At 40.1% G+C, this 27,184-nt stretch overlaps 2 protein-coding genes and 1 pseudogene across 2 annotated transcripts; all 3 read right to left on the bottom strand.

Moving 5' to 3' along the window:
* LOC100124405 (globin psi 2 pseudogene) lies at positions 4,761 to 5,646 on the bottom strand (annotated as a pseudogene).
* LOC787671 (hemoglobin subunit beta) lies at positions 11,870 to 13,012 on the bottom strand. The gene is made up of 3 exons (XM_002707693.2): positions 12,921 to 13,012; positions 12,570 to 12,791; positions 11,870 to 11,999 (listed from the first exon to the last, which is right to left on the bottom strand). Exons 1-3 carry the CDS (start codon positions 13,010 to 13,012, stop codon positions 11,870 to 11,872), a joined length of 444 nt encoding a protein of 147 aa, XP_002707739.2.
* A 5,935-nt stretch (positions 13,013 to 18,947) lies between these two features.
* Positions 18,948 to 20,359, bottom strand: HBE2 (globin, beta, epsilon 2). Its single transcript, NM_001014913.1, has 3 exons — positions 20,268 to 20,359; positions 19,920 to 20,142; positions 18,948 to 19,076 (listed from the first exon to the last, which is right to left on the bottom strand). Exons 1-3 carry the CDS (start codon positions 20,357 to 20,359, stop codon positions 18,948 to 18,950), a joined length of 444 nt encoding a protein of 147 aa, NP_001014913.1.
* Between the last annotated feature and the right edge of the window lie 6,825 nt (positions 20,360 to 27,184).

Here is a 27,184-nt window from a genome sequence, read left to right as displayed (position 1 = left end):
CCAGATGTACAATATCTTAGTTACCTCAGTTTTAGCATTGTTTCAAAAATAAAGCAGAATAAAATAAAACAAAAAATGAAATGAAGTAAATTCTTCTTGAAGAGCAGAACTCATAGAAACAGAGGTCATAAACAGAATAGTTTAGAAATGGTGCGATTTAACTCATGTTTTAAAAGGTCATATTTTTTTTTCTAAAAACAGTCAAGTCAATATAGTAATAACTTTAATAAAATATATCCTAATTATTACAGGACAGTTAATGTCTCAGTTTATCAATTGTATATTAATACTTCCTCCACTGGCCTCAGGTTTTAATTCATTCAGAATTAGCCTTTATTTACCTCAAAAGTGGGCTATGATATTGATTTATCAAGAACAAAGGGGCAGTCTTTCTCAAGTGAAATTTGAAGCTGTATGTCTGGAAAGGCAGAATCATGGATTCAGACTGGGAACCCTTGACAAATATATAAGGCATTAACTCCCAAAGCCAACTTTCAGAGCACTGCTCTGAGGCTTAAGAGATGGAAAATCTAGAATAGCATTCTAAATTCCCATGACATTCAACTGGCTGATTTTAAAATGATTATGGAAATCAATGCACAACATTACTTACTTCTCTCTCTCTCTCCTCTCCTTCCCCCTCCCCCCTCCCCCTTTCTCTCTCTTTGACTCTCTGTGTCTGCCTCCCTGTCGTTGTCCTTCTCTCCTTGCCTCTGGTCTCTTTCCATCTTTCTTTCTTCTATATATATATATACCATTTGCATTAACACATACTAAACATGATCTATGAAGCAACATGATAGGATGGAACTAGAAGTAACTATTGGGTAAATTATCAAATAAAATGAAATATTAAGGAATTAATTTTACTTTTAGACTTTTACAGAAGCTCCGCTTTAACAAAGAATCAAAACATATAACAAGCTGCCAAGTCTCTTTCCATCCTTTGACTCCCTCACTCCTAACAGAGAAACCAACACCAACAATACAGCAACTGTTTGAACTTGATCCAAATCCCACCCCAGTGATGTTCTCTTGAATTCTCCAGCATTGGAATTTTCAGTCCCAACTTTTTATCTAGATTCATTGGCCAGTTCCAAAGGTGAAGGAACAAAAGACAGTACAGTAAGTTCCTCAGATATTCTTTCATTTTTTTATGAACATTTAGAAGGAAGAAGGGTACTTTGCTTTCTCATTCCAAATTGTGAAACACACAGTCTCTCTTACCCTCTTTAAAATCTTTTGAAAATGTCTAATTCTTATGATGACTTTTCTGTGCTCAGGTGTATGAAAGGAAACTTGCTAAGATTTTCCTGAGATGTCTCTGATTCTGGGATGTGACCCTGTGGTTATTAAACATAGTGTTGGGGTGTAAAGGATTCTCATTGCCTACTATGTATAAAAACATGAGAAGAAACAAATAAATATTTAAAAGCTCATTTGCCTTCAGACAGTTCAAAATACAGTGGTGAAACAGTAAACTTTAATGCACTGCCAATAACCTGGCAGTAAGATAAAATTATTCTGAATGCACATTTTATAGAAGGAAGCAACATGATCTGTTTCAGGTAGTCAAGTCTAAATTTAATCAACTGGAGCATGATATAGATTTAAAGAAATGCATGCAAGTTAGAAGGTTCCTGACGTCCTTCCAATTTTACATATGACAAAAATAATTTCACAAGGGATAGTTAGTTAGGAAGTTTGGGATGGACAAGTACACACTGCTATCTTTAAAATGGATAACCAACAAGGTCTTACTGAATAGCACAGGGAAGTCAATCAATGATATGTGCCAGCCTGGATGCGAGGGAGTTTGGGAAAGAATGGAAACATGTATATAAATGGTTTAGTCACTTTGCTGTGCACTTGAAACTATCACAACTGTTTTAATTGGATATACTCCATATTAAATAGTTAAAAATTTTTTAAAGTACTATCTATAATCAGAAAGCAAATATCTAATCAGTGAATTACTTTCCTGTGTGCTTCCTCATTGTATATTGTAGCACTAACACCAAAGAAACACTATGCAATAGCATATTTTTCAGATTGTCCTCTACTCCCAGGAGTTTTGGGACAAGAAATAATTGTTCACTCATTGATTACTACACTTAGTAAACATACACTTACTGTCTATGGAGGATCTGCTATGTAAGACATGGTAATTATGTAGGATAGTACAAAAGGCAGAAACACTTATACAGCACACAGGGTGTGCTAGACAGGAAGTATGCTAGACAGGAAGAAATGTGAAAAGTTTGGAGTGGGAGAGTTTGGAAGAATTTCCTTAGGCAATACTGGAAATTTCACTGATGCCAAGGTCAAAAGATTCAAGCAAGTGTTATGTGAGCACTGAGCTTTACCTGAAATCGGAGGTTGGGGTTAATTTTGGAGGTGTTTTGGGGCAAATGGGAGAGGGAGATTATACATTAGAATAGGAACACCTGGTTTAACATAGCATTGTTGCCTAAAATGTGCAGGCAAGGGAAGTAGGAAAAAAGGAAACATTAATAACAGTTTCTCGAGCAATCATTTTGTCTCTGAGCACATTATTTCTTGATACTTAGTGGATATGGATCAGAGTGTTACCCTGAAGTTTGCGTCTAAATTTGAAGTTTCCCATGAGCCCCTGTAATGCTAGTATCCTCACTATATTTTAAACCTTCTTATAGTTCTTATGCTTTGAGACAGGAATGTCATCCGTTATTGACTGTGTGGTCCCCTTACTTTTCTCATTTCCCTTGTTCTCTCTGTATAAGACACAAAGCCTTTCTATCTGTAGACCTCAGGGACTTTCCCATATCCTTAGCGGAAAGAAAAAAAAAAAAAATGAGTAAAATGAATCAGGAAATTGAGCTGAAAGTTCTTTATTAGGAAGAAGTCATATCATTGAGGGTGGACATTATTTCGCCAAGTTCAGAAGATAAAATCTGGGGAAATACTGGGACTTCCATGACAGTCTAGTGTTTAAGGCTTGGTCTAATGCAGGGGGTGAGAGTTCTATTCTGTTCAGGGAGCTAAGATCTGACATGTCTTGTGGCCTAAAAAACAAGAACATAAAAACAACAGGAACAATATTGTAACTCAAAAATGACTTTAAATTTTTTGAATTGTTAAACAATAGAAGAATGTAGGGAAATAGGATCTTCCAGTTGAGAGAGTTAACTCTTAGGTAGATTGATAAGGAGTCCAGGGCCATCAAGGGGTCTGGAGCTCTCAAGGAGGAGAAAAGGACAAACTATTTTTTTCTGCATTACATTGTCTTAGTCACATAAGAAATTTTTTCTTAAACTTTGAGTTGTTTTGACAACAGTCTGAAGATTAACTTTCTTTAAGCCCAGAGCTAATGATTAAATGATGCTTACTCCTTGGAAGGAAAGCTATGACCAACCTAGATAGCATATTGAAAAGCAGAGACATTACGTTGCCAACAAAGGTCCGTCTAGTCAAGGCTATGGTTTTTCCAGTGGTCATGTACGGATGTGAGAGTTGGACTGTGAAGAAAGCTGAGTGCCGAAGAATTGATGCTTTTGAACTGTGGTGTTGGAGAAGATTCTTGCGAGCCCCTTGGACTGCAGGGAGATCCAACCAGTCCATTCTAAAGGAGATAAGCCCTGGGGTGTTGTTTGGAAGGAATGATGCTAAAACTGAAACTCCAGTACTTTGGCCACCTCATGTGAAGAGTTGACTCACTGGAAAAGACCCTGATGCTGGGAGGGATTGGGGGCAGGAGGAAAAGGGGACGACAGAGGATGAGATGGCTGGATGGCATCACCGACTCGATGGACGTGAGTCTGGGTGAACTCCGGGAGTTGGTGATGGACAGGGAGGCCTGGCGTGCTGTGATTCATGGGGTCGCAAAGAGTCGGACATGACTGAGTGACTGAACTGAACTTAACTAAATGATTAAACAACAAAACAATTCATCTTGCTCAAGATGAATTTAAACTTTATACTAATGATTGAAAGAAAGTGAAAGTGAAAGTGAAGTCGCGCAGTCATTCCCGACTCTTTGCAACCCCATGGACAGTAGCCTGCACCAAGCTCCTCCATCCACGGGATTTTCAAGGCAAGAGTACCGGAGTGGGTTGCTATTTCCTTCTCCAGGGAATCTTCCCAACCCAGGGATCGAACCCAGGTCTCTCGCATTGTAGACAGAGGCTTTACCTTCTGAGCCATCAGGGAAGTCCACTAATGATTATAGAAAAACAATGGATGTTGCTTGAGGACATGGTTCTCCTTCTTAAGAACCTTCTGACTAATCCTGTTATTTTAGGATTTAGGGAGAGGGTTTGATAAGACCTTTCCATTGTTAGTAACCAACTGAAAAATTATATAAGGTCTTGATGAGACTAGCTAGTGGGACAGTCTCCTGTTCCCCTTCTGATGTCTATGTCAGAAGCTTTCTCTGTCCCCTTTTCACTGTAATAAAACTGCCACGCAAAAGCTCTGAGTGATCAAATTTTGTCTCTGGCCCCGGATCGAAACTGTCTGCTCTGGAAGCCAAAAATCTGACACCATTCAACATAAGCTATCACAATGGTCATCAACTCAAGGAATTCGAATGGGAACTCTGTAATAACCTAGAGGGGTGGGAATGGGCCAGAGGTGAGAGGGAGATTCAGCTGGGAGGGGAAATACATACACCTATGGTTAATTCATATTAATGTATGATAGTAATCAAACCAATATTGTAAACCAATCATCAATCAATTAGAAATAAATACTCATTTGAAAATAAAAAATAGGACAGGATCTCAATGGTATTTGTAGGTGAGAGCATTAACCACACCAGCCACCACCTTCTGACAGGCAACCTGAAATTCTGGGGTGAATTCCTTGCCAAAGTTTCAAGCCAGTGTACTCATCAGTATATTGCCCAGGAGCTGTGTGGTAGAGATGAAAAACAAGGACAATGTTAGCAGAGGCACCCAATTTGGACTTAGTATTTCAGTCTCATCTCAAGCTGTGCCCCTAGAATATAAGCAGAAAGATGGCTAAAGTGTAGATGTTACTACTGATGTGAAGCCACCCATATAAGCCTGAGTTTATACTTAGAGATGTTTCTCTCTTTCTATCTTAATTCTGAACTTGCTATCATTTTTTTTATTTTTTTGAACTGTTTCAAGAAGCAATACATCATTTTGTCTTCCTTGCTTAAAAAAGAAGAGATAAGGGAAAATCATGAGACAAAATTTTTAAGTGACATAAAAGAAGAAAGTCTTAATACTCAAACACTTAAACAGTCAAAATGTTTAAATATAAAGAAGATACTGCAGAGAACAAACAGAGAAAAACAAGAATGAATAAGAGGAAACTATGCCTGGAAACAAAGAAGGTAAAACATTGCCCATAAATCAGCAAAGGACAGTCCCCACAATAGTCAAAGAACCTCTGAGTCGAGGGGTAGACGACCAGCAGCCTAGGGGGTGAAAACAGCACAAGGTCAGAGGGAGTCAGTGCCTGCCAGAATCTCAGGCAATGGCTCTGTCCCCACACACCCAACTGACATTCACTCTCCTTCAGCCTGCCTTGTAAGTTGAATACCTGCCTGCCTACAGTATCCGGACCAACTTCAGCCACCCTCATCTTACTCCACAAGTCAATGACAGTAGCCTTCTTCTCAAGAGTCAGATACACCATGATGTGTGTTTGTGCAGCTGCAAGTTGTGTCAAAAGCATGTGTAAGCAGTAGGGGCCCTGGTCTTCCTTGTGAGCCCCACCCAGCCTCCTGCCCTCCCTGCTTCTGAGAGCAGATTAGCCCAGGGCATAATACAAGTTCATTGGTTTGGGGGAATGTAAGATGAACTCTTGTTGCTCAGTGCTCTTCATCTGTGATTGGCTGATTCAGTGTGTCTAAACTCAGAAACTCTACTCTCCCTGTTCTTATCTCTTAGCTTCATTTCCTTCATCCATCCATTCCCTCTATAAATATATTCCCAGTCCCATTTATGCATAAATATTTTAGTTGGATCTTGTGTAATGTATCTTACAGTTTAAACCCATGAATTAAATTTTATCTATGAATTTAAAAAGTTAAATTCATAGATATGAAAACTAAGACTTAGAAAGCAAATATTTTATCAAGTTGACTTTATATGGAGCTTCACTGTGTTTCTGGAAATATTTATAAGAGGTTGAAATGGATAAATATTTTGTCTTAGATTTATTGCTTTCTTTCTCCTTGTATAAATACTTTGGGCCACAAAATTCGATTTTCACCCATCCTGTCATTTAAATAAAGCTCTATCAAGTTAATGAAAAATAATAAATATTGTCTTTCTAGCAGCTACTGAACTAGGTTTATGGAGCATGCATGATAATGGGAACAATTTAATGAGAAACAAAAAAAAATCTGATACTTATGATGTGACTGTAGAGAAAATGCAGAGAAATTTCAAATAAGATTTATATTATTCAGCTTGATAAAGTCTGACAGGATTTCTGGGAAAACAAGAAGTGCAGAAATTTCCAAATCTGTGTCCTCAAGAAAAAAGTGAAAATGGACCCAGGAATGAACATTCAAATCAAACTTCATTCTTCTCAATTCAAATATTACTGCAATGATATACAAATATATACCCACCAGCATACCTGGAAAGAAGGAAAGAAGGATGGAAGAAAAGAAGAAGAAATGGAGGAAGGAAGGATGGATGGAAAAAGGGCCTAGGAGAAGGGAAAAGAATGTAATGAAAGGGAAGGGAAAAGAAAAGAATATAAAGAACAAGAGAGCTTGACAATTCTGAAATTTTGCAAACCAGTAAAGAAAAATGTTCATACTTTGCTAGTGATAATGTAAAACAGTATAAATGATTTTGAAAATATTTGATGATGTCTACTGAAGCAGAGGTATGACCTAAATCAAATCCCTTATGATTGTACAGTGGAAGTGAGAGATAGATTTAAGGGACTAGATCTGATAGACAGAGTGCCTGATGAACTATGGATGGAGGTTCATGACATTGTACAGGAGACAGGGATCAGGACCATCCCCATGGAAAAGAAATGCAAAAAAGCAAAATGGCTGTCTGAGGAGTCCTTACAAATAGCTGTGGAAAGAAGAGAAGCGAAAAGCAAAGGAGAAAAGGAAAGATATAAGCATTTGAATGCAGAGCTCCAAAGAATAGCAAGGAGAGATAAGAAAGCCTTCCTCAGTGACCAATGCAAAGAAATAGAGAAAAACAACAGAATGGTAAAGACTAGAGATCTCTTCAAGAAAATTAGAGATACCAAGGGAACATTTCATGCAAAGATGGGCTTGATAAAGGACAGAAATGGTATGGACCTAACAGAAGCAGAAGATATTAAGAAGAGGTGGCCAGTATACACAGAAGAACTGTACAAAAAAGATCTTTATGACCAAGATAATCACGATGGTGTGATCACTGACCTAGAGCCAGACAACCTGGAATATGAAGTAAAGTGGGCCTTAGAAAGCATCACTATGAAAAAAGCTAGTGGAGGTGATGGAATTCCAGTGGAGCTATTTCTAGTCCTGAAAGATGATGCTATGAAAGTGCTGCACTCAATATACCAGCAAATTTGGAAAACTCAGCAGTGGCCGCAGGGCTTGAAAATGGATAAAAACTCTCCAGAAACCAGGAATAGAAGGAACATACCTCAACATAATAAAAGCTATATATGACAAACCCACAGCAAACATTATCCTCAATGGTGAAAAATTGAAAGCATTTCCTGTAAAATCAGGAACAAGACAAGGGTGCCCACTTTTACCACTACTATTCAACATAGTTTTGGAAGTTTTGGCCACAGCAATCAGAGCAGAAAAATAAATAAAAGGAATCCAAATTGGAAAAGAAGAAGTAAAACTCTCACTGTTTGCAGATGACAAACAGGTCCTATATATAGAAAACCCTAAAGACTCCACCAGAAAATTACTAGAGCTAATCAATGAATGTAGTAAAGTTGCAGGACATAAAATCAACACACAGAAATCCCTTGCATTCCTATACATTAATAATGAGAAAATAGAGAAATTAAGGAAACAATTCCATTCACCATTGCAATGAAAAGAATAAAATACTTAGGAATATATCTACCTAAAGAAACAAAAGACATATAGAGAAAACTATAAAACACTGGTGAAAGAAATCAAAGAGGACACTAATAGATGGAGAAATATACCATGTTCAGGGATCGGAAGAATCAATATAGTGAAAATGAGTATACTACCCAAAGCAATCTATAGATTCAGTGGAACCCTATCAGGCTACCAATGGTATTTTTCATAGAGCTAGAACAAATAATTTCACAATTTGTACGTAAATACAAAAAAACCTCGAATAGCCAAAGCAATCTTGAGAAAGAAGAATGGAACTGGAGGAATCAACCTGCCAGACTTCAGGCTCTACTACAAAGCTACAGTCATCAAGACAGTATGGTACTGGCACAAAGACAGAAATATAAATCAATGGAACAAAATAGAAAGCCCAGAGATAAATCCACACACCTATGGACACCTTATCTTTGACAAAGGAGGCAAGAATATACAATGGATTAAAGACAATCTCTTTAACAAGTGGTGCTGGGAAAACTGGTCAACCACTTGTAAAAGAATGAAACTAGAACACTTTCTAACACCATACACAAAAATAAACTCAAAATAGATTAAAGATCTAAACATAAGACCAGAAACTATTAAACTCCTAGAGGAGAACATAGGCAAAACAGTCTCTGACATAAATCACAGCAGGGTCCTCTATGACCCACCTCCTAGAATATTGGAAATAAAAGCAAAAATAAACAAGTGGGGCCTAATTAAATTTAAATGCTTCTGCACAACAAAGGAAACTATAAACAAGGTGAAAAGACAGCCTTCAGAATGGGAGAAAATAATAGCAAATGAAGCAACGGACAAAGAACTAATCTCAAAAATTTACAAGCAACTCCTACAGCTCAATTCCAGAAAAATAAATGACCCAATCAAAAAATGGGCCAAAGAACTAAACAGACATTTCCCCTAAGAAGACATACAGACGGTTAACAAACATATGAAAAGATGCTCAACATCATTATAAGAGAAATGCAAATCAAAACCACAATGAGGTAACATTTCACACCAGTCAGAATGGCTGTGATCCAAAATTCTACAAGCAATAAATTCTGGAGAGGGTGTGGAGAAAAGGGAACCCTCTTACACTGTTGGTGGGAATGCATACTAGTACAGCCACTATGGAGAACAGTGTGGAGATTCCTTAAAAACTGGAAATAGAACTGCCTTATAACCCAGCAATCCCACTGCTGGGCATACACACCAAAGAAACCAGAATTGAAAGAGACACGTGTACCCCAATGTTCATCACAGCACTGTTTATAATAGCCAGGACATGGAAGCAACCTAGATGTCCATCAGCAGATGAATGGATAAGAAAGCTGTGGTACATATACACAATGGAGTATTACTCAGCCATTAAAAAGAATACATTTGAATCAGTTCTAATGAGGTGGATGAAACTGGAGCCTATTATACAGAGTGAAGAAAGCCAGAAAGAAAACACCAATACAGTTATACTAACACTATGCCAAAGCGTTTGACTGTGTGGATCACAAAAAACTGGAAAATTCTGAAAGAGATGGGCATACCAGACCACCTGACCTGCCTCCTAAGAAACCTATATGCAGGTCAGGAAGCAACAGTTAGAACTGGACATGAACAGTCGTATGGACTCTGTGGGAGAGGGAGAGGGTGGGAAGATTTGGGAGAATGGCATTGAAACATGTAAAATATCATGTATGAAGTGAGATGCCAGTCCAGGTTCAATGTACAATACTGGATGCTTGGGGCTAGTGCACTGGGACGACCCAGAGGGATGGTATGGGGAGGGAGGAGGGAGGAGGGTTCAGGATGGGGAGCACATGTATACCTGTGGTGGATTCATTTTGATATTTGGCAAAACTAATACAATTATGTAAAGTTTAAAAATAAAATAAAATTAAAAAAAAAATAAATTCAGCATAAAAAAAAAAAAAAAAAAAGAACTGGACACGGAACAACAGACTGGTTCCAAACAGGAAAAGGAGTACGTCAAGGCTGTATATTGTCACCCTGCTTATTTAACTTATATGCAGAGTACATCATGAGAAACGCTGGGCTGGAAGAAGCACAAGCTGGAATCAAGATTGCCGGGAGAAAGATCAATAACCTCAGATATGCAGATGACACCACCCTTATGGCAGAAAGCTAAGAGGAACTAAAAAGCCTCTTGATGAAAGTGAAAGATGAGAGTGAAAAAGTTGGCTTAAAGCTCAACATTCAGAAAATGAAGATCATGGCATCTGGTCCCACCACTTCATGGGAAATAGATGGGGAAACAGTGGAAACAGGGTCACACTTTATTTTGGGGGGCTCCAAAATCACTGCAGATGGTGACTGCAGCCATGAAATTAAAAGATGCTTACTCCTTGGAAGGAAAGTTATGACCAACCTAGATAGTATATTGAAAAGCAGAGATATTACTTTGCCAACGAAGGTCCATCTAGTGAAGGCTATGGTTTTTCTAGTGGTCATGTATGGCTGTGGGACCATGAAGGAAGCTAAGTGCCAAGGAATTGATGCTTTTGAACTGTGGTGTTGGAGAAGACTCTTGAGAGTCCCTTGGACTGCAAGGAGATCCAACCAGTCCATTCTAAAGGAGATCAGTCCTGTGTGTTCATTGGAAGGAATGATGCTGAAGCTGAAACTCCAGTACTTTGGCCACCGCATGCGAAGAGTTGACTCATTGGAAAAGAATCTGATGCTGGGAGGGCTTGGGGGCAGGAGGACAAGGGGACGACAGAGGATGAGATGGCTGGATTGCATCACCGTCTCAATGGACGTGAGTTTGAGTGAACTCCGGGAGTTGATGATGGACAGGGAGGCCTGGTGTGCTGCGATTCATGGGGCCACAAGGAGTCGGACACGACGGGGCGACTGAACTGAAACTGAACTGAAACTGAAGCAGAGGGGTTTCCCGGTTATCTCAGCTGGTAAAGAATCCTCCCGCAATGCAGGAGACCCCAGTTCGATTCCTGCATCGGGAAGATCCCCTGGAGAAGGGAAAGGCTACCCACTTCAGTATTCTGGCCTGGAGAATTCCATGGACTGTATAGCCCATGGGATCGCAAAGACTGGGACACAGCTGAGTGACCTTCACTCACTAAGGATTGCAAGACAGCAGTGACTGTCAAGCAACAAAAGTCTCTTTTTGCATTCTTGTCAGTCCTATGTACATCACAATATTATCATACAAGCAAAGAGGGAGCAAAGCTATCTCTCCCTTGTTTCTTTCCTTCATATAGATCTGTATAAGATGACAGAGAAAACCAGGATAAAAAGAGGTTAGGGAAGGTGGAGCAATCGGGACAGTAAAATGCATAATCTTAGAACAGTGGTGTCCTTAGGCAGAAGAACTTAATGGATTTAAGTGAGGTTCTGGACAATTAAAGAGACAGAAGACATTTACAAGATAGGCTAAATAACAATTGATTTAAATAAAACATACCAATGATCTAACTCTCAAATCAAGCTGCAACTTGAATTCTTTAAGAGAAAGTAAGACTAAGGAGCAGAGTCTGTTCTCCACTAACATCAACTCTTTACAGCCATTACTGTCATGGGGTCAAAGATGCTGATATATTTTCCCAAGGTCTCAAGTAGCCCTTCATTTCTTTTCGTCTTCAATACTTTGCCCTCCCATGTCCCCATCAGAGTGAGAGACAGTGAAATAATTTAAGTACACCAATGCAATGAAAATAAATCTTTGTATTGGGCAGAGACCAAATGCTCAATATTCTTCATAATTTTTCCATATTTGGTTTTTGGGCTCTGAGGATGAAAGGACCTTTCCTGGAAATCAGTTAGAAGCACTTAGTGGTATCTGTGGGCCAAGGCATTTGCCACACCAGCCACCACCTTCTGAAAGGCAGCCTGAATTTCTAGGATGAATAACTTGCCAAAGTAATAAGCCAGCACATTTATCAGTAGGTAGCCCAGGAGCTATGTGGAAAACATGAGAAGCAAGGGCATGGTTAGTGCAGGTATCCGGATTCAGTCTCATCCCAAGCTGTGCCCCTAGGATATAAGCACAAAGATGGTTGAAGCGTAGATGTTACTACTGGTGTAAAGCCACCCATATCAGCCTGACTTTATATTTTAAAATGTTACTCTCTTTCTACCTTAATCCAGAATTTGTTATCATTTTTATTCTTTTGGTTTATTTCAAGAAGTGATACAACATTTTTTCCTTTGAAAGGAACAGATAAGGGGAAAATATTAGATAACAACTTTTAAAGTGAATAGGGAAAGGTTTTTTTTTTTTTTGCATACTCAAAAAAAGTATAATTTAAAAAAAAAGAAGACATTGCAGAGAACAATAATGAACAAGAGGAAATGATAGTTGTGAGCAAAGAGGTAAAAAGAAACTAAATGATCCTGAAGAGTCAGCCCCTAGTACTGTAATCAGAATATCTATTTTCCATTCTAAACTGTGTTGTGCCATTTGTCCCTCTCGCCATGAGAAGAGTCTGGCCAAGAAATAGAAGAACATTGAGGGTCCCATAAACTTATCCTGAAGTACTCAGAATCTACATGCAGCTTATCACAGTGCATCTCACTCAGCACAGTAAAGGTGCCCTTGAGGTCGTTGAGATGTTTTATGCCCTCACCAAAGAAGTCTAGCATCTTCTTGCCATGTGCCTTCACCTTAGGGTCGCTCATAATAGCATCAGCAGAGGACAAGTCCCCAGAGGACTCAAAGAGCTTCTGAGTCCAGGGGTAGACAACCAGCAGCCTAAGGGGTGAAAATAGCACAAGGTTAGAGGGAGTCACCACCTCCTAGAATTTCAGGGGATGACTCTGTCCCCACACTCCCAGCCGTCATTCACTCTCCTTAAACCTACGTTGTAAGCTGAATACCTGCTTGCCTAGGGTTTCAACACCAACTTCATCCAACCTCATCTTGCTCCACAAGAACATGAAAGAAAACTTCTCCTTAAAAGTCAGTTTAACCATAATGTCTGTTTGTATAGTTGCAAGTTGTGTCAGAAGCAAGTATAAGCATCAGGGACCTGCTCTTTCTTTAAGCCCTGCCCAGCTTCCTGCCCTCCCTACTTCTGAAAGCAGATTAGCCCAGGGCATAACACAAGATCATTAGTTTGGGGGAAAGTAAGATGCAGTCTTGTTCCTCAGTTCCCTTCATCTGTGACTGGCTGATCCAGTGTGTCTAGACTCAGAAACTCTGCTCTCACTGTTCTTATCTCCCAAACTGATTTCCTTCATCAGTTGCTTCTACAAATTTATCCTCAGTATTATTTATATGTCAATATTTTAGTATGATATTGTACAATGTGTCTCTTATAATTTAAATCTATGAATTATAGTTTAAACCTATGAATTACAGAATTACTTACATAAAGTAAGATGTAGAAAGCAAAAATTTTATCAAGCAGTTTCTAGAGGGAGCTACACTTTGTTTCTAGAGATATTTGTAAGAGGTTGGAATCAATAACTATTTTGTCATAGATTTAACTTGCTTTCTTTCTTGTATAGATACTTTGGGTCACAAAATTCTATTTTTCTCCATCCTTTATTTGAAATAAACGTCCATTAAGTAAGTGAAAAAGAAGAAATAATGTCTTTCTACCAACTACTGAAGTAGACTTAATGGATTTTATAGGGAAAAATTAAATGAGAAATAAAGAAAAATACAACTATGATATGACTATAGAGAGAATGTAGAGGAATTACAAACAAGATTTATCTTATTCAGCCTGATAAAGTCTGAGAGGGTTTCTGGGAAAACAAAAAGTGAAGAAATTTCTATAGTGTTGTCCTCAGGGGGAAAAAAAAAAAAAGGTGGATTGGACCCAGGAATGAAGATTAAAAGTAAATGTCACTGTCCTCAATTCAAAATAATACTACAATTATATACAAATATATTCCAGTGTAGCTGGAAGGAAGGAAGGAAGAGAGGGAGGAGGAGGGAAGGATGGAAGAAGGGAAGGAGGATCTAAGAGAAGAGAAAATAATGGAATGAAAGGGAAGGGGAAGGGAAATAACATGAAGAAGAGACTGACAATTTCAAAGTATTGCAAGGCTGTAGATAAACAAAAAATTTTATACTTTGCTAGTGATAAAGTGTGGCAGCTGTGAAGCTCTGGAGCTGTGCCTGCTTGACACTGCTTGTGGAACGACTGTGAGGACATACGCCACATCCAAGGGCAAAGGAGAAGCCCCAGCAAGACTGTAGGAGGGGTGAAATCACATTTAGAATCAACCCCATACCCGCCAGAGATGCTCAGAGGACTCAAACATACCTTGTGTGCACCAAGACCCAGATTCCCCATAGAGACTGAGACAGAACTGTGTTTGAGCATCTCCTGTGGAGGTACTGGTTAGCAGCAGACTGCTACAGGGGCAGGGGCTCTGGGTGCTGTAGACCTGGCTATGGCATAGCCCTTTTGGAGGAGGTCAACATTAACCCCACCATAGAACCACCATAACTTACATAGGACTGGGGAAAGACTCTTGGAGGGCATTAAAAAAAAATGCACCAGGACTCAGTAGAAAGGAGCAGTGACCCCACAAGAGACTGCCCCAGACTCGCAGTGAGTGTCTGGGAGTCTCCAGAGGAGGTGTGGGTCATTGGTGGCCTGCTGCAGGGTTTGCGGGCACTGAGTGTAGTAGTGTGTGCAGGGGACATTTTGAAGGAGGTCGCCATTATCTTCATTGAGGTCGCCATTCATGGATGTCGCCAAACCTCCACCATAGTTTGGGCTCAGGTCAAATAACAGGAAGGGAACATTGCCCCGCCCATCAACAGAAAATTGGATTAAAGGTTTACTGAACATGGCTGAGAGGAGCTATTCCATGTTCAAGGTCAGGAGGGGCAACCGTGAGGAGATACCCCTCGTCCAAAGAAAGGAGCAGAGGCTGCATTTTGCTGGGCGGGTCATGGTGGAGAGGTCTGACAGAATGTGGTCCACTGGAGAAGGGAATGGCAAACCACTTCAGTATTCTTGCCTTGAAAACCCTATGAACAGTGTGAAAAGGCAAAATGATAGGATACTGAAAGAGGAAATCCCCAGGTCTGTAGGTGCCCAATATGCTACTGGAGATCAGTGGAGAAATAACTCCAGAAAGAATGAAAGGATGGAGACAAAGCAAAAACAATGCCCAGTTGTGGGTGTGACTGGTGATAGAAGCAAGGTCCGATGCCATAAAGAGCAATATTGCTTGGGAACCTGGAATGTTAGGTCCATGAGTCAGGCGCAAATAGGAAGTGGTCAGATAGGAGATGGCAAGAGTGAATTTCAACATTCTAGGAATCAGAGAACTAAAATGGCCTGGAATGGGTGAATTTAACTCAGGTGACCATTATATCTACTACTGTGGGCAAGAATCCCTTAGAAGAAATGGAGTAGCCATCATGGTCAACAAAAGAGTCCAAAATGCAGTACTTGGATGCAATCTCAAAAATGACAGAATTACCTCTGTTCATTTCCAAGGCAAACCATTCAATATCACAGTAATCCAAGTCTATGCCCCAACCAGTAACACTGAAGAAGCTGAAGTTGAATGGTTCTATGAAGACTTACAAGACCTTTTAGAACTAACACCCAAAAAAGATGTCCTTTTCATTATAGGGGACTGGAATGCAAAAGTAGGAAGTCAAGAAACACCTGGGGTAACAGGCAAATTTGGTCTTGGAATACAGAATGAAGCAGGGCAAAGGCTAATAGAGTTCTGCGACAAGAATGCACTGGTCATAGCAAACACCCTCTTCCAACAACACAAGAGAAGACTCTACACATGGACATTACCAGATGGTCAATATTGAAATCAGATTGATTATATTTTTTGAACTCAAACATGGAAGCCCTATACAGTCAACAAAAACAAGACAGGGAGCTGACTGTGGCACAGATCATGAACTCCTTATTGGCAAATTCAAACTTAAATTGAAGAAAGTAGGGAAATCACTAGACGATTCAGGTATGACCTACATTAAATCCCATATGATTATACAGTGGAAGTGAGAAATAGATTTAAGGGACTAGATCTGATAGAGTGCCTGATGAACTATGGATGGAGACAGGGTGATATTGTACAGGAGACAGGGATCAAGACCATCCCCATGGAAAAGAAATGCAAAAAAGCAAAATGGCTGTCTGAGGAGGCCTTACAAATAGCTGTGGAAAGAAGAAAAGCAAAAAGCAAAGGAGAAAAGGAAAGATATAAGCATCTGAATGCAGAGTTCCAAAGAATAGCAAGGAGAGATAAGAAAGCCTTCCTCAGCCATCAATGCAAAGAAATAGAGGAAAACAACAGAATGGTAAAGACTAGAGATCTCTTCAAGAAAATTAGAGATACCAAGGGAACATTTCATGCAAAGATGGGCTTGATAAAGGACAGAAATGGTATGAACCTAACAGAAGCAGAAGATATTAAGAAGAGGTGGCCAGAATACACAGAAGAACTGTACAAAAAAGATCTTTATGACCAAGATAATCACGATGGTGTGATCACTCACCTAGAGCCAAACATCCTGGAATGTGAAGTCAAGTGGGCCTTAGAAAGCATCACTACAAACAAAGCTAGTGGAGGTGATGGAATTCCAGTTCAGCTGTTTCAAATCCTGGAAGATGATGCTGTGAAAGTGCTGCACTCAATATGCCAGCAAATTTGGAAAACTCAGCAGTGACCACAGGACTGGAAGATGTTAGTTTTCATTCCAATCCCAAAGAAAGGCAATGCCAAAGAATGCTCAAACTACTGCATAATTGCACTCATCTCACACACTAGTAAAGTAATGCTCAAAATTCTCCAAGCCAGCCTTTGACAGCACATGACCCATGAACTTCCAGATGTTCAAGCTGTATTTAGAAAAGGCAGGGGAACCAGAGATCAAATTGCCAACATCCGCTGGATCTTCAAAAAAGGCAAAGAGTTCAAAAAAGCATCTATGTCTGCTTTATTGACTATGTCAAAGCCTTTGACTGTGTGGATCACAACAAACTGGATAATTCTAAAGAAGATAAGAATACCAGATCACCTGACCTGCCTCTTGAGAGACCTGTATGCAGGTCAAGAAGCAACAGTTAGAACTGGACATGGAACAATAGACTGATTCCAAATAAGGAAAGGAGTACGTCAAGGCTGTATATTGCCACCCTGCTTATTTAACTTCTATGCAGAGTACACCATGAGAAATGCTGGACTGGATGAAGCACAAGCTGGAATCGAGATTGCCAGAAGAAATATCAATAACCTCAGATGTGCAGATGACACCACCCTTATGGCAGAAAGCAAAGAGGAACTAAAGAGCCTCTTGATGACAGTGAAAAAGAAGAGTGAAAAAGTTGGCTTAAAACTCAATATTAAGAAAACCAAAATCATGGAATCTGGTCCCATTAATTCATGGCAAATAGATGGAGAAACAGTAAAAACTGTGACAGATTTTATTTTGGGGGGCTCCAAAATCACTCCTGATGGTGACTGCAGCCATCAAATTGAAAGATGCTTATTCCTTGGAAGAAAAGCTATGACCAACCTAGACAGCGTATTAAAAAGCAAAGACATTACCTTGCCAACAAAGGTCCCTCTAGTCAAAGCTATGGTTTTTCTGACTCTTTGCAACCCCATGGACTGCAGCCTGTCAGGCCCCTCTGTCCATGGGATTCTCCAGGCAAGAACACTAGAGTGGGTTGCCATTTCCTTCTCATCTGGACCCTCTAGCAGATTCTATAATTTTATACTACCCCACTGTTATTAATTTATCTTCTTTGAATTGGATATGACATGATGGATCTTGAATTTGTCATTTTTCCTCATAAATGGCCTTTATCTCTACCAAAGGCTTGATAGAATTAAAAATGTGTTCCAGGTTGCAGAGCTCCAAAGTAATATAGCATTAGTACCATGGCATGGCAAACCCTTCAGTATCTTTGCCCAGAGAATCCCATGGACAGGTTATGTAACCTGGCAGGTTACAGTCCATGAGGTGGCAAAGAGTCAGACATGACTGAAGGGACTAAGCATGCCCCATTGAAGATGCAAAGAAAAAATTGAGAGCAGAGTGCTTGACTGGGTGTCTAAAATACCATCTTCATTGCACTTATCAGATCAGATCAGATCAGTCGCTCAGTCGTTTCCGACTCTTTGTGACCCCATGAATCGCAACACACCAGGCCTCCCTGTCCATCACCAACTCCCGGAGTTCACTCAGACTCACGTCCATCGAGTCAGTGATGCCATCCAGCCATCTCATCCTCTGTCGTCCCCTTCTCCTCTTGCCCCCAATCCCTCCCAGCATCACAGTCTTTTCCAATGAGTCAACTCTTCGCATGAAGTGGCCAAAGTACTGGAGTTTCAGCTTTAGCATCATTCCTTCCAGAGAAATCCCAGGACTGATCTCCATTGCACTTATAGCTGCTAAAAGTATGACTCATATTAAATAAAAGTAGTCCAGAAAGAGCTCTATCCAGCATTTATACAAATAACAGACTATACAGGTCCCTTACTTTGCATCCTAACAGCTCACTATTAACAATCATTTTGCATCTCTCAGGAGTAACTCCATTTCTTTCCTTTTTCTAAAGACCTTCCCTGTTTCAGGAGTCTAACTCCCCCTCCTAGGATTAACTACCCACTGAAGTCACTTTTACAGAATCTTATTAGGGTTCCTTCTATAACCTCCCCAAACTGTCAATCTCCAATATTCCCAGTTCCAATAGTAAAGCTTTTTTTTTTTTTTTGGCTGAATCAACTTAGAAAAGATAAAAACAAAGAGAAAATACAAAGATATTCATTATAGACCCTGACTTTTATTTCATTTGTATTATATTGGAGTTATGTCTGGAATTAGAGCTCTCTCGCTCTGTCTTCAGGAGATGAACTGCTGGGACACTGGGCCTTCAGATAGGCAAAAACATGGTTGGCCAGGCATCTAGTGGTACTTGTGGGTCAGAGCATTAGCCACAGCATTTGTCAGCTTTTGCCAGGCAGCCTGCATCTGTGGGGTAAATTCCTTGCTGAAGTGGGTTGCCAAGACAATCAATATCATGTTGCCTAGGAGCTGGGAATAAAAAGAAGATAGTACATAATGAAGAGAAGGTCTCAGGCTGCCCTTCCAGTAAATAGATGCCACATCCATTTCCTTCTTCATAAGAGGTTGAGCGACTTTCATGGCCATGTTCCCACAAAAGTGCATAATTATAGATCTGGCATTGGCTTCAGTGACTCCCAGTCTGAACCCCCACTGTGTTATATCATTCTCCCATTTTCTCTGTCAACTTCCAACCCCAGAGCATTGCTATGTGTACCTTCTCTCCTTTTTTTTAAAAGTAAAATTATAGTGCTGAAAGGGGACTTCATACGCATATTGTATCTTCAGATATTACATACATTCAGATTGTTTGGACATCCATTTGACAAGGAATCCAGCACCTTGTATACAAAAACATTTCATCTTTGCTAGAGACTAGAGAAGGAGGCACAAATCATGAAAAGTTGCTCTTATTTTGCCCTGTTTAGTTCTGGTTCAAAACTCAAAAATCATAAAGAAATGTATTCATCAATTTTCATAGAAAATTTCAGTTATCAAGGCAAGATTTCTTCTGCATGGCTCAGTTTGTATTCTCCAGGCCAAAACATACAGCTCAAGTTTGTTTAGTTTTCTTCACAACATGTTTTCTTTTTTCAGAATTATCAGATGACCAGTGACCTCCACTAGCCATAGAATAATTACTTGGTCTTATCTTTGACCTCTGGAACAACCTATCAAAATCAAGCCTTTCTCTGAAATATTACCTCCAAAAAATATATTTCTATAGCATAAGACTTGAGTCAGTGTTCTCATTATAACCACAGCACAGAAACCTGGATGAAAGAACAAAGCACAGGCTTGCCCAGAACTCACCCTGAAGTTCTCGGGATCCACGTGCAACTTGTCACAGTGCAGCTCACTTAGATCTGCAAAGGTGCCCTTGAGGTCATCCATGTGCTTAATGGCATTTCCAAAGGAGTTCAGCACTTTCCTGCCGTAGACCTTGACCTTGGGGTTGCCCATTATTGCAGACTCAGAGTATAAGTTACCAAAACTGTCAAAGAACCTCTGGGTCCATGGGCAGACGATCAGGAGCCTATGGGATGATTATAGTCACAGAACAGATGAGAAGTCAGAGTATGTAAGAAACCTAACCAGTCCCTCTTTTATGGAACACTTTCAGCCTTTCTACATCCTCTCCTACCTGTGTCCAGTGCTTACCTTGCCAGGCTCTCACCGCCGACCACCTCCACATTCACTTTGGCCCACAGACTAGCAACAGCAACATTCTCCTCAGTAGTAAAATGCACCATGGTGTCTGGGAGCTTACTGGTGATCCTAATGGGCCAGAAGCAAGTCTGTGCTGCCTCTTCACTGTGTGGCCTTTTATTCCTCATCTCCTGTCCCAAGGTCCTTCTTTCCCCCAATAAAATGAGACTATTGGTCAAAGGTAGGGGGCCACCACCAGGGGTGGGACTTGGGCAAGGGTGGGTCAGCAAGATGGACATTTGTGTCTCTGATAGTGTTACTGGCTCTATCAGGGATACTCTGCTGTTTTCCCCCCTACCCTCTACTGTGCAATTCATATCTCAAGCTCCCCACCACCCCTCCTGAAGTGACCAGCAGGCTGACCATGAAGCATAGCTAGAGTTAGGAAGAGCAACATTTAGAACTCTGTTGAGCACTGTGTCAGGTGTTTATAAGACACTGTTCTGCTGTTCAGCCAGGGTATATTAATAGATGAAGCCACAGCTCTTCTTGGGTTACCAACGCTTCTAAAGCTTATATGGGCTCATACTTTTATAATTCTCATAAACAAGCAAAAATGATCCCAATCCAGCATCAATTTAGAAACAAGATAGGTAAGAACTTGGTAATTTAGAGAATTGAACATCACCCCTTTGTTACTGAGTTCTATCAGTAATATGTGTACTTGTCTGAATAATTTTTTTCACTCTGATTATATGGAAAGTGTCTCTAGCCAGGACATGTATCTATGCATTCATATCAGAGAATACATTATTAAATGTTGGGAAATAGGTGCTTCTATGTTTAATGAAGAGAGTATATGAATTCCTCTTGGCAATGGTACTGGATGAACTGAGTTGTCTCATGTGCTGGGTCCACACTCCTGGCCGAGTGTGACTTTTCTTCATATCTAATCAGTCAGAGGCAATCATCAATGACAGTACTCCACACACCACTGCCACTGTGATCTAAGGTACTTTGTTCTCATGCATCCAAATAAGCATTTACAAGATTGTCAAAGGCACATTTCTAGTGGGAGAGGGAATGATTCATTTTATTTCAGAATTTATTGCTCCCACATTTTGACCTCCAGAAAGCTGGTTTGTTTCTCCCTGAGATCACTCTTACAAGTATATGTATATATAATAAGAAAATAATTTTCATATGTATTTACAGAGGGACTCTAAAATTTAGAGTTCAACCCTATATATTATATTAATAGCAAAATTTCTACTATTAGAAAATAAATCCTATTTGATATAGTGAGACACTTTTATGGATTCAGCCTTGAAAAGACTTAAATGTAAAATGTGGATAAAAATTTCTGTTTCTGGAAGCTTGTTTACCATGACAGAGTGGATAATCTGTGAGCACTGTTTTATGTGAGCACTTTGGTACAGAGATTAATTTGGATTAATCTCAAAAGAATTTTCTTCAAGAAAATAAGTCAGAGAAATAAAAGAAAAAAGCGGAAACTATGACCACAGCCAGGAACCTCACTTACACTCAGCTGGGGTCTGGCCTGCAGGGTTGGATCTGGGTACTTTCTATCTCTAGCTCTAATGTCCATCTTCATCAGAGTATGTGCCCCTGCAAGGCCCCAGACTCAGGGACTTCTGCAGCTCTGAATGTTGGGGAATACTTCCATCCTTTCAGCAAAGCAGGCAATGATTCTTGAAGTTACCTCTAACTCCTGATTTTCTCTCTCACTTTTTTAGACAGTCCCGCTCTCTGAGCAGTTTACAATGGTCTCTCCTTCTTGAAATGCTGTAGCCAGCCTGCTCACATAGGTCTCCTCATGGCAACAATTAATTTAAAATTCCCTCCCTGGTGGTCTGGTGGCTAAGATTCTGAACAACCAATGCAGGGCCCCACGTTCCAACCCTGGTCAGGGAACTAGATCCCACATACCACATTTAAAGATCCTGCATGGTGCAAAGATTAAAGATCCTGCATGGTGCAAAGACTGAAGATCCTGCATGGTGCAAAGATTGAAGATCCTGCCTGCCACAGCTAAGACGTGGCACAACCAAATAAATAAATACAAATAAATATTTAAAAGAAAAAAAAAAAAAAAAAACAGTCCTGAAAAAAAAAAAAATTAACCTTCTCAGGCAGCTCTCTTCACTTTAACCAGATAGTTCTTTAGTAAAGCCCATGGGCAGTTCTTTGGAGTTGACTTTGAAAAGAGGTATCCCCTGCTCTGACCTCCAACCTCTCCCATCCCGAGTCTCTCTTTACAAGGGCTGGGACAAGCCAGCTGCTTTTAGAAAATATGTTCTTAGAATGGAATGACATCCATGCCTGGACATGGCCATCTTCAGACCTGAGCTAATTTTCCTATAAAGAATCTCCACTTAGGTACTCTACCTCAGAACCTTTGCCTTCACTGAAGTCTCTTTTCAGACCCACTTAAGTGTGTGGTCCTAAGGAGCTCCTGTCCCCTGATACCCTTCCCCTCCCACCTGAATGCCCCTATATCTTTAACTGGAAAAACTCACGTGTATATATTTCTCCCAAGTGTATGTCCCAACCACATCCCTTAGGTGCTCTGTTTTTAATTTTCCTGCAGAAATTTGTACTTCATGCAAAATCTGAATGGTGACCCCCCCAAAATACAGCTCGACATAGAATTTCTAATGTTTCCAAATATGTAAAAGCACATGAGAAAAGCAGACCTGAGGACAAATACTGAGAAGAGCTCTTAGCAGAGCATTACTGCTACTGCTATTCTTGTTGTTGTTGTTATTATTATTATTATTAGAACAATAAAACTTTTCGTTGGTGACACTCTATTACTGGGCAGGACCCTCAGTGATACTTGAGGGCCAGGGTGTTCACCAGTCCAGTCACTGTCGTCTTCAAGGCAGCCCACACTGGAAGGGTTAATTCTGTATCAAAATGGCTTGCCAGACAATCACTAGCACAATTTCCAGGAGCTGTAGAGGTGAAGAGAGATTACAGATGTGCACAGTGAGCAGAGAGTTCTGGGCTGGCCTCTCTGCTCCCATTTTGAACTGAGTGATATCAACTTCCTGCAAAGCCTGGGGCCTTGCCTTGTCTCTAAGCACAGCTAGTTTGTTCCCCTTGCTAGACTGGGGCTTGACCATGATTTCCCTCCTATATTCCTAGCACAAACAACTTCACCTTTTGCAGGCATAAAAATAAACACTCATAGCTTTATTATTGTACTCACTCCAGCATACATGTTCTAGCTGTTTTCCTCCCCCAGAGACACTTCATCCTACTTCTGGATTTATAGGATGCAAACTTGAAATGGCTATCTAGAAACAATTCTGTACAAATGCTCAGCCAATGTATGAATGTGCTGTATGCTTAGTCAGTCATGTCTGATCTCATGGACTGCAGTCTGCCAGGCTCCTCCCTCCATGGGGATTCTCCAGGCAAGAATACTGAAGTGGGTTGCCAGGCCATCCTTCAACGGGAGCTTCCCAATCCAGGGATGGAACCCAGGTCTCCCACATTGAGGGCGGATTTTTTACCATCTGAGCTACCAGGGAAGCCCTAATGTATAAATAGCCTTAGCAATATATTTGTGATCTCTAAGTTCTTTCCTTATACAGAACCAGCATATGTTGTATAGACATTTCTCCTTGGCAAGTTTTTTTTCCGCCTCCAGGAGAGGAAAAGTGAAAAATAACAAAGGCACAGTTCCTTTCATACAATTATACTTTCCAGTAGACACTTTCCTCATCCCTATATAGGTTTCTTCTAAAAGGAAACAAAGTCCAAACAAACCCCTCTGGCCTTCTGAAAGCAGTCTTTAGTCCCTATTGCGTTACCTCTTGGTCTTAGTTCAGTCTTCTGGAGTTTCTTTCCTTTCAACCTCGATACTGCCAAACGTTTCACCTCCCACAGCTATCCTTGTTTCCTTACCATCCCTCTGTTTTGGGACTCATCTCTTCTCTTTCCTCTAAACCTGTCTTGCTGATTTCTCAATTCCAGGCTTTGAATTTTCCATTTCCTCACAAAATGACCTTTTATTTCCACTGAAGCTCAATTTCAATAATGATAATATTTGAAATTATCATTTGATATATGATATCAAATATCATATAGCTTCAGTTTCAATTGAAGCTCAGTTTCAATAATGAAAACTATACTTATAGCTAAATTTTTTTAAAAAGCATTATTATTGAAGACAAAAGATAACATATATTTATGAATACATATACACATATAGTGCAGATAGATAGAGCTTATAGATAACATAAATACTATTGCTAAAAGATAGAAGTTATAGATGCAGTCAATTATTTTTAGAGGAAGAGATAAAGAGAGCTTATGTTCCAATTAGTGAACTAAAGATGTGAGATATATTAATGTATTTAATTCTCTAAAAAATAAACTTAGATAAACATGATCGGTGAATGAGAGCTTAAGGTATTAAGTGATGCATCTCAAATTGCAGAGCTAGCAGGATGCTCAAATTCAAACCAAAGCAGCAGGTTCTAAGGTCTTAGAGCTGGCTCCCCATTAGTACAAATGACAACACAGGGGAAAGGCCAGGCAAGGGTCCTTGATTGTACTCTGAGAAACACATTCCATCTCGGGACAGCTGATCAAACATTATGTTTTTTACATTAAATAAAATTATAATGTTTTTTCAAACTTTCATTCCCATGGATCCTTAAATGTACATTCAATAACTATTTGTTGCATGACTTTGTGTTATAATTGTTCTATGTACTGGAGATTTAAGATAGACAAAGAATCTAATTTGGGGGTGGAAGATACAGAAAATGAATAAGTAAACCCATCAACAAATAATTTCAGCTATTATCATTTGTTATGAAGGAAATTAATATCTGGACATAATGAGCTGCTGCTGCTGCTAAGTTGCATCAGTTGTGTCCAACTCTGTGAAACCCCAGAGATGGCAGCCCACCAGGCTCCCCCATCCCTGGGATTCTCCAGCCAAGAACACTGGAGTGGGTTGCCATTTCCTTCTCCAATGCATGAAAGTGAAAAGTGAAACTGAAGTCACTCAGTTGTGTCCAACTCTTAGCGACCCCATGGACTGCAGCCCACCAGGCTCCTCCATCCATGGGATTTTCCAGGCAAGAGTACTGAAGTGGGTCGCCAGTGCCTTTTCCAGGACATAATGAGAGAGGGACACAATCACATCAGAAAAAAGTCTAAGAAGGTCATAGTTGAGGCAGCCCAGAATGAAAAGAAGGAATCTGTCAGTTGAGAGTATTAAGATAGAGGTCCTGAAAGTTGAGATAGTGGCACAAATCTCTAAGTAAAGTAAAACAAACATCTGTTATGCTAGAGATATGAGTGATGGGCTGGTTGATATGTAAATAGTAAAAGTGAGAATGGCAGAAAATACTGTTGTAGAGAAAGCATAAACCTAATAACTTAGAACTTCTCCTCAGTGATAGGGAATAAGAAGTCATTATAGGATTTTAAACCTGGTAATGACAATCTCTAAACCCTCTGGCTCTTAGTTAGGTTAATATTCCCAGATAATTGTGTTATCACATTATTTTTCTCAGCTGACTTTTATGGTCTATCAACAATAATTAGACACCTTTTCATCTATTAAAAAATTGAGCCCTCTAGACCTGAATATATGCATATGTGTGTGTGTGTGTAAATTGTGTTTTTGTTTTCAGTTCAATTGTCCTGAACTGGAAAAATCCAGATCTAAACCTAGATCATTAAGGGAAGAAGAATATATCTTGTTTGCTCCTTCACCATCATCATGCCTGCTGCTGCTGCTGCTAAGTCACTTCAGTCGTGTCCGACTCTGTGTGACCCCATAGACGGCAGCCCACCAGGCTCCCGCGTCCTTGGGATTCTCCAGGTGAGAACACTGGAGTGGATTGCCATTTCCTTCTCCAATGCATGAAAGTGAAAAGTGAAAGTGATATTCAGAGTAAGAATAATAGTTGAGAGGCAAGAAGGATGAAAAAGAGATCAACTGATTTAAAAAAGTACTTTGCTCTCATTCGTTGACTGACTGGATGAGAAGGTTTCATGCCACAGAGAGCCTTTCTTTACTCTATTTAGGGCCATATTAAGAGGTAGTGGGGGACTTTCTTAGTGGTCCTGTGGATAGAAATTCTCCTTACAATGCAGGGGACATGGATTTAATCTCTAGTTGGGCAACAAGGATCCCACCCAGAGACGTAACTACTGAGCTCAAATGATGCAACAAAGATCTCCCAACCATTACTAAGATCCAATGCACTCAAATAAATAAATAGGTAAGGGAGCACAGACAGACCAGTGTGTTGACAGTCTGCAAAAAGGTAATCACTGGTCTTTTAGCCAAATTGTGAAGACAAAAGGCCAAATTCAAAAGTAATTCACAGGACATATTGACTCATTTGAAAAGACCCGGATGCCGGGAAAGATTGAAGGCAGGAGGAGAAGGGGACCAGAGAGGATGAGATGGTCAGATGGCATCACCGACTCAATGCACATGAGTAAGTAAACTCCAGGACTTGGTGATGAACAGGGAGTCCTGGCATGCTGCAGTCCATGGGGTCGCAAAGAGGCAGACACAACTGAGCGACTGAACTGAACTGAACTGAACTGACTGTAGTTAATGTATGGAAATAATGAAATGAATGCCTCATACAGTTAAATTTGCCAGTCCTCAAGAGGACAGTTTGACTCAAAGCCTGGAGCTCATGATTCCCTGAGCAATCTGGCAGTGACATTCTCAAGAATAATTCAGTTAATGCTTCTCTTGTATGACGTCTCCAGGTCATTGCAGGCCTCTTCTTGGTAGAGCCAGGCTGTGAGTTTTCTCAACTGCTGCCACCCCCTTCCCTCTCATCCACCCCAGTCAATCAGAAAATATGTCCTATTCACTCTCCCCTTCTTCATCCTTCACTTTTTGCAGACCTCCTTGA

The sequence above is a fragment of the Bos taurus genome, chromosome 15 (genome assembly GCF_002263795.3).
Source record: "Bos taurus isolate L1 Dominette 01449 registration number 42190680 breed Hereford chromosome 15, ARS-UCD2.0, whole genome shotgun sequence".
NCBI classification, from domain to species: Eukaryota; Metazoa; Chordata; class Mammalia; order Artiodactyla; family Bovidae; genus Bos; species Bos taurus.
The sequence above is the reverse complement of the archived record's forward strand: the minus strand, read 5'-3'. Positions and strand labels throughout refer to the sequence as shown.

What these genes read in the sequence shown, in the direction of transcription:
- LOC787671 (XM_002707693.2), bottom strand. Translation starts at nt 13,012, where the DNA reads ATGGTTAAACTGACTTTTAAGGAGAAGTTTTCTTTCATGTTCTTGTGG. An exon ending in GGTGTTGAAACCCTAGGCAA is followed by an intron (nt 12,792 to 12,920) that starts GCAGGTATTCAG and finishes TTCACCCCTTAG; the next exon opens with GCTGCTGGTTGTCTACCCCT. An exon ending in GTAGATTCTGAGTACTTCAG is followed by an intron (nt 12,000 to 12,569) that starts GATAAGTTTATG and finishes GTTTTCCACATA; the next exon opens with GCTCCTGGGCTACCTACTGA.
- HBE2 (NM_001014913.1), bottom strand. Translation starts at nt 20,359, where the DNA reads ATGGTGCATTTTACTACTGAGGAGAATGTTGCTGTTGCTAGTCTGTGG. An exon ending in GGCGGTGAGAGCCTGGCAAG is followed by an intron (nt 20,143 to 20,267) that starts GTAAGCACTGGA and finishes ATCATCCCATAG; the next exon opens with GCTCCTGATCGTCTGCCCAT. An exon ending in TGGATCCCGAGAACTTCAGG is followed by an intron (nt 19,077 to 19,919) that starts GTGAGTTCTGGG and finishes TTTTATTCCCAG; the next exon opens with CTCCTAGGCAACATGATATT.